Source organism: Dendropsophus ebraccatus, chromosome 5 (assembly GCF_027789765.1).
Source record: "Dendropsophus ebraccatus isolate aDenEbr1 chromosome 5, aDenEbr1.pat, whole genome shotgun sequence".
Classification (NCBI taxonomy): Eukaryota; Metazoa; Chordata; class Amphibia; order Anura; family Hylidae; genus Dendropsophus; species Dendropsophus ebraccatus.
Genome location: NC_091458.1, coordinates 108,042,453 through 108,056,231, shown reverse-complemented (window position 1 = coordinate 108,056,231; position 13,779 = coordinate 108,042,453). Strand labels below are relative to the sequence as shown.

At 40.6% G+C, this 13,779-nt stretch overlaps 1 protein-coding gene across 2 annotated transcripts in view; it reads left to right on the top strand.

Annotated features, from left to right (window-relative positions):
* The window catches only part of TBC1D8 (TBC1 domain family member 8), a 72,318-nt gene extending 59,789 nt beyond the window's left edge, over positions 1 to 12,529 (top strand). For both annotated transcript variants that reach the window (XM_069970970.1, XM_069970969.1), the window contains 9 exons: positions 1,631 to 1,916; positions 2,599 to 2,728; positions 2,920 to 3,018; positions 3,987 to 4,055; positions 5,094 to 5,334; positions 5,451 to 5,516; positions 8,462 to 8,551; positions 10,526 to 10,626; positions 11,498 to 12,529. In XM_069970970.1, the coding sequence (XP_069827071.1) occupies positions 1,631 to 1,916; positions 2,599 to 2,728; positions 2,920 to 3,018; positions 3,987 to 4,055; positions 5,094 to 5,334; positions 5,451 to 5,516; positions 8,462 to 8,551; positions 10,526 to 10,626; positions 11,498 to 11,926 (1,511 nt within the window). In that variant the 3' untranslated portion in view covers positions 11,927 to 12,529. The remainder of the gene's footprint in view (positions 1 to 1,630; positions 1,917 to 2,598; positions 2,729 to 2,919; positions 3,019 to 3,986; positions 4,056 to 5,093; positions 5,335 to 5,450; positions 5,517 to 8,461; positions 8,552 to 10,525; positions 10,627 to 11,497) is intronic.
* Positions 12,530 to 13,779: the final 1,250 nt, after the last annotated feature.

Here is a 13,779-nt window from a genome sequence, read left to right as displayed (position 1 = left end):
AGCTGATTGGCTGAGCGGCCTGTCAGCTCAGACAGGCCGCTCTAAAGCTGGAGCGCGCGGGACCCAGGGAGAAGAAGACCGCAAGAGGAGCCCTGCAGCATGGATAGGTAATGTATATCGTCAGCCGCCGGCCGTGCACCGCTCTTACATGTTGCGATGCGCGGTCCGCGCCCGACAATTATAGGTTCAAACCTATATCAACGATCAGCCGATCGTTGTCATTGGCTGATCGTTGTATTTATTACACTGAGCAATAGTCGGTCAATTAGGGACAATTACCGTTCCGTGTAATAGTACCCTTAGGGTCTATTCACACATCAGTATATTTTTCACTCCGCAAATTTGAGTCCGCTATTTTTCATCAGCAGTCTGCAAATTTTCATCTGTGTTGCATCCATATTTTTTGCTGATCCACAAAAATGAAAAAGTGTGGTTAATTAAAATCTGGTCACTATTTGTGGATCACGGATCCTATAGGGTTCTATTGGTGTGTCCGTAGAGGAATTTCAGTCTGCACTAGGGCCCTCCTTTTTTTTTTTTTTTTTTGAGGTACTGACCACAGCCTTGTACACACCTACGGATGTCTGAATGGGGCCATTGAAATACATTGACCCTATTTTTAGTCTGCAATTGTGGACAGAATTGCGGATGGGTATATAGGGCCTTGAAGGGGTAGTGCGGCGCTAAGAAATTATTCACAGAATAACACACATTACAAAGTTATACAACTTTGTAATGTATGTTATGTCTGTGAATCGCCCCCTTCCCTGTGTCCCCGCACGTGTACCCGGAAGTGTGGTGCATTATACATACCTGTCACGTGCCGTCCCCCATCCCCGATCTTCTTTGCCACGACGTCATCTTCGGACGGCCGGCCGAAGCTCTCCGATCGTCCCGAGTGCCGGCCGCCCTCTGCCGCGTCATCAGCCGACACTCGGGACGGGGGACGGCACGTGACAGGTATGTATAATGCACCACACTTCCGGGTACACGTGCGGGGGTGGGGGGACACAGGGAAGGGGGCGATTCACAGGCATAACATACATTACAAAGTTGTATAACTTTGTAATGTGTGTTATTCTGTGAATAATTTCTTAGCGCCGCACTACCCCTTTAAGCTCAGAATTATTGCCTAAATCATCATCATATCTTGAACATGTGAACAAGGCCTAGAGCTGCTCATACATTTTAGATGGCATGTTTTGATAACTCTACTCTGCTGCAACCAGTTGCTGTGTGGAGAACTGCAGGACCTTAGAAGCCCTGGTTGAATCACAGTTACAGATTATTAGCGCAGCTGCATGCAGCATTGGTAATGCTGAGCCTCTTCTGATATCTCTTCTAATGCATATTAGCATGCAGCTGCTTTATCAATTTATCTGATGGTTCTAAAGCCTTCCCTACACACTCACTGGTGGTAGCAGAGGGACCCTGTCACCCAATAACTGCTGCCAGTTTATGAAACAAAATACTGTATAACTCTATGAAAATTTAAAAAAAAAAAAATAAGTTTATTTCTCCAGAATACCACTTTAATCTGCTACAGACACCGGTGTCCAGGTACAGAAATGTCAAATGTTAGATTTCAAGTTGTATTGGTCTTCTTACTTCCTTGTAATATTCTTGTCAGGGGCCCAGGTTGATCAGTCTGTTTTTGAAGAACTCATCCATGAGCGGCTTCCCGAGCTGGCTGAGCACATCACTGACCTTTCCACCCTGGCTTCCATATCCTTGTCATGGTTCCTCACACTGTTCATCAGCATTATGCCTCTGCAGAGTGCTGTCAATGTTGTGGACTGCTTCTTCTTTGATGGAATTAGAGCCATTTTCCAGATAGGACTGGCGGTTCTGGATGTAACAGCAGTGGAACTGTGCAGCAGTAAGGATGATGGACAGGCACTTATGATTCTGAGCAGGTTGGCTATTTTGTTCTCACTTAATTTGTATTGTGTAATCTAGCAATGCTATATTATAATAATGCAGCTGTGGTCTACAATATTGTCAATGGCTGCCTAAGAAGGTAAGCACCACTATATACTTAACCACTAAAATATCAGCAACTTAATAGAATTTCACAGCATAAAAAATACACTATCATAGCATGATTAAAATGTGCACATACATGATGTAGGATGATCAAAAGAAACCACCAGATTCACTAAATATTGTTGCAGACATGCCACCCAACAAGCAGTCAATTGCAGGAAGATTTAGCAACAAACTGAGGAAAAAGTGGCCAGTGCACAGAGGGTTAATCCCTATCCCTCCAAGTACATATGGTTGGTAGTAGCCAGCATGAAATAAAGTGGCCAGTGCATCTATGGATAATCCCTACTCCTCATAGCATATGTAGGCAATGAATAAGGGTAGTGTCCAAATTCCTGATGGTACAATCCAAAGATAAGGCATGTTACCTGGTGGTCAATGAGTCCCTCCTCCCCTCTATATTATATTTTATGCTATGTTCAGAATACTCAGGAATACTTTAGGACTGTGCATTACTAGACACATTCTATACTGATAGTATTGTTTTACTGCTTCAATGTATATTCCTTCTCTGGAAATGCAATTACTAATGAAGAATGTTCCTATGAATAGATTTTTAGAGCATGTCAGGAATGAGGACAGCCCTCTGCCGCAGACTGGAAACTTGCACAGTTTATTGAATAATGAACAGGAACTTTACCCGGTTACTGACATTGCAGATTTAATACGGGATTCCTATGAGGTATGTAATTTAAAGGCTGAAATAATAGACAATAAATGTACTGGACTAAGTGTTCTAGTTATAGCATCATCTAACTCTTATTTAGTGCTATTATGTAGTTCTGTATGGTTCAGTCATTTGTATTTTGATGTGTTTTTTTTTCATTACGCTGCTACCATGAGTAAAATTGAATTTGCCATATATCATTCCAGAAATTTGGCAACAGCTCTGTGGAACACATTGAACACTTACGATGTAAACATAGGATCCGTGTTCTTCAGAGCCATGAGGAGACTACAAAACAAAATGTTGTGAGTACCTTATGGAGGGTTTATAGTATAACTTGTAATTTGCTCCAAATCTCCGATTTAGCACATACAGCTGAGCCAAACCTGCAATATTATTGCAGTACAATGGCATGGAGGTTATTTGAAATATTGCCATGCAATTCTGGGGCCTATGATTTCTAATGGGAACGATACAATATAGAACAGTTTAATCTATGGTTTCTCTGATACCAGACATCTGGGAACCATAGACTATAATCTGTTTGTTTTGGGGTTGTAATTCATGGGATTTGCAAAATAAACGAATAGTTAATTTTCATTGAGGGTTATAAAACAAATCTCTAGCTAATAATAGGCAATGGTTAACCATATCCATTTTCTTTTCCAATGGTAGTGCTGGTATTTTTTATGTCAGCATAGAACTGTAAACCCTTGCAGGCAAGGTCCTCTTGCCTGTCATACTATTCTGTCGCTAATTTATTTTTTTTGTACCTGTTTCTTCTCATATGTTTTATTTATGTAAACCCACTTTCTTATGTAGAGCGCCATAGAACTAATAATTTCTCTCTGATCAGAGTTATGTCATGATTTCAATATGAGAATATTGACATGCTAGATAGTGTCCATACTGTAGGTGTCCACTGTTTTTGACAGTGGACACCTATGTCTGTTTTCTGGCATTTTAGAATTTCGACTCATTTCTTGCTGAGACTGGGTTTTTTCATTACTTATGTTATGTTGTATGTTATCATATATATGTTTATGTTTAATGTATATATTTTATACTCCGCAAAATTATTAGCCTAAAGCTGATTCTGCTGTGTTGCTGTACAGCAGAATTCATCTTGCATTGACTTACAAAATAAAATAAAAAAATCGAACCGCAATATATACAAAAACAAACAATAAAAAAACAAACAGAAACCAATAAAACGTAAACATGAAATGCATATTCCTCTAAATCTCACTAGTGACCTCTGTTTAATTTTTAGCTCAGAGTTGTTGCACCGGATGTATCTTTTCTTCATGAAGATTTAGAAGACCTGTTTGACATGTTTAAGGTAAGGTTTAGGTGCATTGAGTGTGTAAATGTAAAGTCACTATCCCTATGTCACTCCTCCATGTGGCTCCTCCGGTTTACTTATCAGCCTAGCAAACTGCAACAGTAAAGGTGGCTATACATCTTCAATAATTCTCAGGCAAACTATCGATTGGCTGACAGTCATCTCTCTTGTCCTCATACACATGAACGTTCCATACAACCGACTGTTACTGTGTACTTTATGGAAAGGGATAAGCTTCTGCCAGACAGCTCTGCCAGACAAAGGGGTCAAGCTATCTTTGCCGACAACATTGCTTGGTGGAGTCTTGTGAGAGCCTAACACACTTATACTGACACATAGTATGTATAAAGTATATGCGGACCTTTAATGTCCATGCTGTGTGGTCTACTACTGTACATAGAGGTAAGAGATGCAGTACACTCTAAGGGCTTGTATCTACAGCAATTTGTAGAGATGGAAAATTCTTTTTTTCAAAATCTGCACAGAATCCACTCCAGAAATTCTTGCAGATTTTGATGAGAATTTTGGTTCAGATTTGACATGAATTTCATAGATCTCCAAAGGGAAACTACATGTGAAAGCATGCAGAAAAGTGACAGGATGCAACTGTATTGTGTAGTTTCTAAATCATGCAAAACCATACTGCACTATTCTTTGCATTAGAAAAAAAGGGTACATCTCTGTCCTTTACAAAACCAACACACCTCTCTTATTCAAAACAGAAGTTATGGTAATAGTGTGAGTATATGCAGACAAGCAATACATTTGCTCTGTTACCAATCTAAACTGCTCTAAACAGATTCACATCGGTTTCCATTGGTTTATTCAATCGGTAGCAGACACCCAGATTAAAACAAGTACCAGAAGTCAGTATAGTTTTTTTTTATTAGGATTGCTAAGATTTTCTGAAATCACCAAGAATGGTTTGATATAGTGGCTAATTTTTACAATGTGCAATCCTGGAGCATTCTGTTGCATAAACCTGAATGAATAAAACCACTTCTCAATTCTTTTTATATTTTCTCTGTGTTTCAGAGAGAGCATTTCATCAGTTGTTACTGGGAAGGGATCTCAGCACTTGTTGAGCGCCATGACCCACGTAGGCCCTATGCGGAACAGTACAAGATTGATAGCCGACAGTTTGTGTCCCTCTTCAGATTGTGCTCACCCTGGCCCTGGAGTTCTCAACTAGAAGTCTTAGCGGAAAGACTGTTCCGTTTACTGGATGAAAATCAGGACCATCTTATTGAGTTTAAGTCATTTGCATGGTGTTTAGGTAATTTTTTTTGTTTTATGAAAGGGTCATACAGTTTTTAGGTATAGTTGTGTCAGACTAAAACTCCAATGTTACAGAAGAAACAATTTTATTCCTGTATTTTATTGTTTTTTTAGACATTATTTATCATGGTGAGATGAATGAAAAAATCAAGTTATTATATAGACTCCATATACCACCAGGTAAGATGTCTGAATAAAAATAAAAGATGATGCCTAGACATACCCATCCTACCTGCCGCCATAGAAAATGTTGATTTTTTTTTTTTTTTTTTAGGTAAAGAAATTTAAACAGTATTAAGATAATGCATTTCTTAGTCATAAACTTCAATCTGGCTTTTAACCCCTTCCCGCATCAGTCAGTACATTTACGTCCTAATGCAGGAGGTGGGATTCGGAGACCCTTTCTGCTTACCGCCCCGGGACTCAGGGTTACACTGACGCGGATCCCAGCTCGGCAATCGATGTGTCTGGACTGCTGCAGACCAGACTAATACAGCCATGATTTGATCGATCATTGCTGTACTAAGTATACTGCAGTGATCTCTATGGGAGATCACTGCAGTAATACTGAAAGTCCCCAAGGGGGACTAAATGTTACAAAAAAAAGTGTTATTAATAAAAAAATCACCACCCTTTTCCCATTATATAAATAAATACATAAACAAACATATTTGGTTCCATATCATGGTGCAAAAAATTACTCCTCACATAGCCCAATAGACCAAAGGATAAAAGCATTATAAGGATGGGAATAGAGCAATTTAAAACACATTTAGTTTTTTTTTTAAAGGTTTTAATTTTTTAAAAGCAGTCACATAAAATAAAAGTCATGTAAATTACATATTGTTGTTTAAACATGACCAGGTCCTGAATAAGGTTTACCTGATCAGTGATGATCAGGGCTGTGTCTCTTGCAAAGATTTTAAAAATGATGACAGGAAAGTGGGGACTTCTATTGTCATACAGTAGGCTAGAAAACAGACAGGCTGCTTTCCTGTCATCACCTTTAAACTAGCAGAATTGGCTGTGATCATTGTTGGAGCTACAGTTTAATCCCTTCCTTACTGCCCCATGTACATTAACAAAATAGGCACCTGGGAGTGAGTATGGAGTGGGCTAAAGACTAGAGATGAGCGAACCGGGTTCGGGTTCGAGTCCATCTGAACCCGAACTTTCGGCATTTGATTAGCTGGGGCTGCTGAAGTTGGATAAAGCTCTAAGGTTGTCTGGAAAACATAGATACAGCCAATGACTATATCCATGTTTTCCATATAGCCTTAGGGCTTTATCCAACTTCAGCAGCCACCGCTAATCAAATGCTGAACGTTCGGGTTCGGATGGACTCCAGCATGCTCGAGGTTCGCTAATCTCTACTAAAGACCTCAACCTGCTCCATACACAGCAAGTGACGACTGCTATCTGCAGCAGACACCCGCTGCAAATGGCAACCACCTATCTTCTGGTCATTACGTTTGTTGTCTGACAGGTTCCTACTTTGTCTGCAGTGCAGATTTGTGTGCCGAATGGTTAACATGGCAATAAAATTAATGTTATTGATCGTAAACCTTGTGACAAAAAATACCAAAATCCAGAATTGCTCATTTTTGGCTACATCACATCCTTGAAAGAAAACAAACAAAAAGTCCCATCTAAAATTATAGTGGTCAGAATAGGGCAACTTTAAAGCGACTCTGTACCCACAATCTGCCCTCCCAAACCACTTGTACCTTTGGATAGCTGCTTTTAATCCAAGATCTGTCCTGCAGTCCGTTTGGCAGGTGATGCAGTTATTGTCCTAAAAAACAACTTTTAAACGTACAGCCCCATGCCCTACGGGCGTGACTTAGACTTTCTGTGCCCTAACTTTGCACCACCCCTCCGTCCCTCCTCCCCACCCTCTTCATCATTAGGAATGCCACTGGAAAATTTTCTCCATACTGAACATTTGCACGGGTGTCTTAACGATCCAGACCATGTGCCGGACTGACACAGCTGATGAATAGGAGACAATCTGCCTGGAGCATTCCTAATGCCTAATGTAGGGCACGGGCTGCCAGTTTAAAAAGTGTTTTTTTATGAGAATAACTGCATCACCTGCTAAACGGACCCCAGGAAAGATCTTGGATTAAAAGCAGCTATCTGAGGGTACAAGTGGTTTGGGGAGTCAGATTGTGGGCACAGAGTCGCTTTACGGTAGCTTCACACGTAACGCTGCGAGTCGGCTAGGTCCTGGCAGATCACTTTCACTACATACACGCAGCGGTCTGAACGACCGCTGCATGTATGTAATTCTGCCGGCCGCTTAACCCCTTCAGCTGCCGCCCGGCTCCCGCTCTGTATACATTACCTGTCCTCGCTGCACGGGGTCCCGGCGTACTGCTCTCCCGCCCGGCCAATTAGTGGCTGCGGCAGGGCAACACACCGATTCACCGGGCTGGAGAGCAGTACGCCGGGACCCCGTGCAGCGAGGACAGGTAATGTATATAGAGCGGGAGCTGAAAGGGTCAAGCGGCCGGCAGAATTACATACACGCAGTGGTAGTTCAGACCGATGTGTGTATGTAGTTAAAGTGATCTGCCAGGACCTAGCCGACTCGCAGCGTTATTAACGCTGCGAGTCGGTACGTGTGAAGCTACCCTTAAGCTAACTTTCTAAAGTAGTAAAATAAAACGAGCTATATAAATTGCATATTGCAGTTATCATATTAAACCCACAGAATACAGGTAACATGTCAGTTTTAAGTGTTCCAGGTAAAAACACCAAAATTGCCTTTTTTTTTTCTTTTTTTTTTTTCATTTTACTCCACAAATATAAACAATATATATTTTTAATTTGCCCATACATTTTATGGTAAAGGAAAGATGGTCCTGCAAAAGACAGGTCCCCATAGAGTTCTGTTTATGGAAAAATTAGTGTTATGGCTATGTTTTGATCTTGAACGAGTGAAGAAAAACATTTTAATGCTGTATTATATATGTTTAAGGGAAAACTCCAATATAGCAGCATATATAGCTTGCATCGGGCACCACTCTTGTATAGTTGCTTTATACTTCTGTATATGTGTCTATCCTTTTGCTGGTTTGGTCAAACTTTACATTTTACCCTGTGGTTTTTTTTTTTGACAGCTCTTACAGAGAATGACCACGACTGTCAATCACCACTCAAGGGGCCACTGTTATCCACTACCAGGCCTTTAAAGCTTACAAAACCAAACAGTATGTGTTACTTTTCATGTTATTCACTTCGATAACACCAACATATAACACTGGGCTGGTTATAGACTAATAGACATCGCTCACTTCAGTCCCTGTCCGTTTGAGGCCTGCAATCTGATTTCAAATTAACTTCTGACAAGTTTCATTATTTTCTTTACCGAGAAAAATAAGCTATTCTTGGCAAACCCACTTCATCTGGCTTTTTGTTTGATCAATGGAATAAAGACAATTTTGGGGATGTTCTCCTATTTGCTTTCCTTCTATTCAGCTTGTGCAATAATGCTGACAGGCAATGTACTCTGTCCATGCTGGAGACATGGCACACTTACTTTGCACACCCAGAGCCTTCATAAGGCCCCTGCCTGCCATGGAAACCCATCTGCACCCAGCGATCATGTTACAGGGTTGCTGATAGGGTAAAGTCGCCAAACAAAACTCCTTATATGCTGAAGTCACAATTTGACTGCTGCATACAAGATGTTAAACTAGCAGGAACAGAGAGCCAGGCTATTTTTAATGACAAATGTAAAAAAAAAAAATATAAGTAGCCAATAAGTTAATTATGTTCCCATCATATATATATATTTTTTTTAAAGAATTTATTTAAACATTTTACATATTGTACAAAAATACCAACAATCGGGCACAGTCCGCCCAGCATATGAAAAAATAAGAACACACCATCAGGAAGTACAAAATTTGGGATTGCCCATCGGTATCGGAGGGCGAGTCAGGAAACATTGCAGTGGGTGAGGATCTTGCGGAGAAACATTTGCCATAGAGGCACATCGCTATACGGTTCCCATAATTTTTTTAAACACATAAGACCCATAAACCACTTCCCCTGTCACATATTGTAGGCCTTAAAGAGTACCTGTTATTATTACTTTCTAAATTGACAGGGGATTTGAAATAAAGCAAGTTTGTAATTTACATCATTATTCTTGCATATTATTTTATGTTATCATCATTATATTTACATGAATGTTTTTTTTTCTTGTCCCAGAAGGGGACTTTTACTCTGATCATTAGATCACTACTATGATACACTTTACTAGTCACCTAGTGCAGTGTATTCAGCTGTCAGCATTATGCTGGCAGTCAGTGTAGCCGGCCATGCTGCAGACATAGCCAGGTACCCAGACATCTATCCTTCACAAGGCTCCCAAATTCCATGGAGACCCATCGGACCAGAGACCAGTGTCATCCGGGTAAGTATGGATTAGCAGACTCTTTACAGGTTGTGTTCACGATTTTACCACAGCGTGTAAAGGGTTGATCTACTAGGAACGGAGGATTCTTCCTTCCTTGGTAATCCCGATAATTGCTTATTCTAGGCTCGCCAATTTTTGCCAGATTCTTGTCAGGAGGAAACTCTTTTTGACATGTCTTTTGCCTCCACTACCCTTTTATCCCTGCCATAACTCTGCCCATCCAAATTCTGTGCTAGGCAGGATTCTGTACTATGAGCTTCACCAGCCTACCCTGAAGCGGAGGCTAGTTTTGGTCACCAGCTTTTTCACTTGGGCTGAACAGTCTGCAGAGATGTTCCATCTGTTATCACATCTTTCCCCAATACTTACATTGGGCACACCAGTCATTGACCAAAAGCTTCTCAGTCATTGACCATTCATTGACCAATAGCTTCTCAGTAGGCTCTAAATTGTCACAGTACTCCCTCCAAGGACAACAGACCCTCTGCAAGTGGGATCACACTTTACATCTTCTTTTTACTCCAGAACTTCTGTTCACGTGATTGACACAATGGCCTTTTACAGGTACCCCTAGGGTTTCTAAATTGCCAAGACCTTCAGTCCCTGGACTCCCCTGCCACCTTTGTCCTATCTCATCCTGCTTTTGGACTTCTCATGGTGCACATTTTTTCTCTCCAGTTGATTAGTTCATGAGAAGTTACAGCATTTTCACTAAACACACGAATGTGAGTGTATACTTAATTTATTTTTTGGACCACAGGTGGAGACAAGGATTATCAAAAACAACTAAAACAAATGCTTAAAGACTTGGCAAGAGAGAAAGATAAAAGCACAGAAAAAGAGCTACCCAAAATGACCCAGGTAAAAATTTTCTTCTTTGTCCCTGAAACATCTTGTTGGAAGTTATGTCTCCACCATAAATTTCAGTCACCACTACCCAATGAGTATTCCCATTCCTTTTAAGCTTTTTGGGAAAGAGCCTAGCATGGAAATAAAAAATGGAAAAAAAATTGGCAAATATGTGCAATAAGGAGGAATTTTATATACTTCATTTCCCTGTGTGCTTAGTTAGTATAGCAACCTATTTGTATTGGTTAGAGGCATTTCTGCCACTGTTCCCTACATCATAATAGAGTATGTAAAACCATTTCATTCAGATCTACAGAACACGTTTTTAGTCCCAGAAGTATCTGCAACAAAGCTACCAATGTGTAAAGCTGGGTTTACATGTATAGTATTTTCAGTCAACACCAGAAGTGGATCCAAAACGTAAAAAAGGTCCACAGAGCTTATATGACTCCTTTAGTTTAGAGCCATATGGATTTAATATCTATGTATATTCTCACCAGAGACATTGCTGGCGCATGGAAATGTCATGCATTGCCGTACAGGCTCTATATTACATTCCATATTTATCTTTCTCTATAAGTATTGCTCATATGTATTGACTCTGTTAGACTCTATGCATATGGAGAGCTTCTTCCCTAGAGGCACTGCTTATACATACTGGTTATGTACATTGCCGTACAGACTGTGTCAGACGCTGTGTGTTTTAGAGGTGCTGACATTTTAGGGGAAAAAAAGTAAGGAATTGAGTCACATTTTATAGAAGACTTATTTTGAATCTGTGCAAAGTAGCTATGAGCCCTGTAGATATGCGATATGAAACAAAATATCTGTTTAATATTCGTTGTAAAGCTTCTAAGTGCTTTTCCTTTATTTAAATTCTCAGAAGGAATTTATCCAGTTCTGCAAAACCTTGTACAGTTTATTTCACGATGACCCAGAGGAAATTGATCTGTATCAAGCCATTGCCACAGTCACAACGCTTTTACTTCAGATTGGAGAGGTTGGACAGCGCAGCAGCAGCATAAGCTCAGGTAGTGCTTCTGATGAATTTGTGGATTCAGAAAACGGTGCCTGCTCATCAGACCAAGATTGTGTTTTCTCTGAGACAACCAGTACCCCAACTCATCCATTGCCTGAAACTGACTGGGTAGTTTCTCTGGAACACATAGTGGCATCGCTCTTGACAGAGCAGTCTTTGGTCAATTTCTTTGAGAAACCATGGGAACTGAAGCCAAAGTTAGAAAGTGCTAAAAATAATCCCTACAGTCTCAAGAGTAATGGAGTGAGCCAGCAATCCCCCATGTTGTCCTGAATGAATGGAAATCTCGCTGTCTCTAAAGGAAAGGGAACAATCTATTGATAAAGTGCGAACAGCATCAAGGATAATCAATATATTCTAATATTTATCTCAGCAAGTGTTTTAACAACCTACGGAAAGCACCAAGAACTTACTTGTCCTAGATATGAAGCTAAATAGGTCACTGAAGGAAAAATAACGTCAAACGGTTAACTTCTGGTTAATCCTAAGAGGAGGAGGCAAATGGTTCTGACTTGTCAAAACCCAGATTTGTGGCCACCACTGACATTCTGTATTGTTAAGTTACCAAAGCACACTGGATGAGCTCTCATTCTTACCATGCATCACTTGTGTGAAGCAATCCTGATGAGATGCCTACAATACTTCCAAAACTCATTTTTATCCAGTACTGGCATGCCAAACATTTCTTATTGTTCCATTTTGTTAAGGGTTTGTTATTTGTCCAAAATTTTGTATATGTGAGTTTCTGTTATGTTTTGTGTTTGCACTAATAATGATGTTTCAATGCTGGAAATTGAAACTTTTATTCTGTTCGATTTGCATTAGAATTTTTATGTCGTTAAGACTTCTGTGCTTTTGTGTCTTGGTTTGTGAAAAACTGCACTTTTCAATAAACTTTTTTTTTTTTAACATTTACTTATCGTTATCGTTTTACTCCTAAAGCTTCCTGACATTATTTTCTTGCTACCTAAACCACAAGTCTCTAGGACGATCACTGATGGCTTCTGCCTACCCCATTTGGTGTGCTGGGGGCAGGACTATTACCTTCAATGCCCCAATCTGTCCCCCCCCTCCATATAAATATTCATCTGGTTCTGTGTAGTGTTGAGCACCAGAATGATGTCACTCGAGTGCTGCCTCAATATAGATACCAGTGTCTATTTTACACCCTTTAATGAATCTCCCCCATTGTGATTGGTTGCTATTTTGTAAAACAAAAATGCCTCAAACGTTCGGATAAATCTGGGCCAAGGTGACAAGATGTCAAGCATACATAAAAGTAAAAGGTTCACTGGTTTAAAGCAGACCAAAAGTAGCTACAAGGTTGTTTTTTTTAAACCCTTTAAGGATGCAGCCAAGTGTATTCACTTTGTCTGGGTTTTATAAGAGTCATGATTTTTTCATAATTTGAAAACCTTTTATTACTTTAGTCCCCCCTACGAATGTATTGTACTTTTATTATACTGTTTTATTTATTCCCAGGCTATTAAACCTGTCTAAATAGAAAAATAAATCCAGCTCACAAATGTTCTTCTCCTCCACTGACTGAAAACAAACTTTCTATTTTTGATGAACAGTCAAACATCTTGCACACATAAGCATTCTGGCTTATGTGTGTATATTTATAGACATATAGGGGGAGATTTATCAAGCAGTCTTGCAGTAAGAATGTCTATTATTGTCCATTGCAATCGGTCACAGCTTAGCTTAACCCCTTAACGACATCGGGCGTAAACTTACGCCCTCGCGCCCTGGTACTTAGCGCATCAGGGCGTAAATTTACGCCCGATGTTTCCCCGATCGCTGCGTGTTCACACACAGCGGTCGGGGAAGATGGCCTGCTATAAATCATAGCAGGCCATCATAGCTTCACGGCACGGGGGGTGGTTAACACCCCCCGTGCTTACGATCGCCGCTATTGGCTAATCAGTTCAGATCAGCCAATAGTGGCGATCGGAACCTTTCCGGGTCATCGGTGACCCGATGACCCGGAAAAAAAATGGCGGTCGGTGCTGTCCGAGGACGGCGCCGACCGCCATTACTGTAAAAAGTAATGTTGATCGCCGTGCCACCGGCCCGATCGCCGTGAACGGCCGGCCGGCCGTTCACGGCGATCGGGCCGGTGG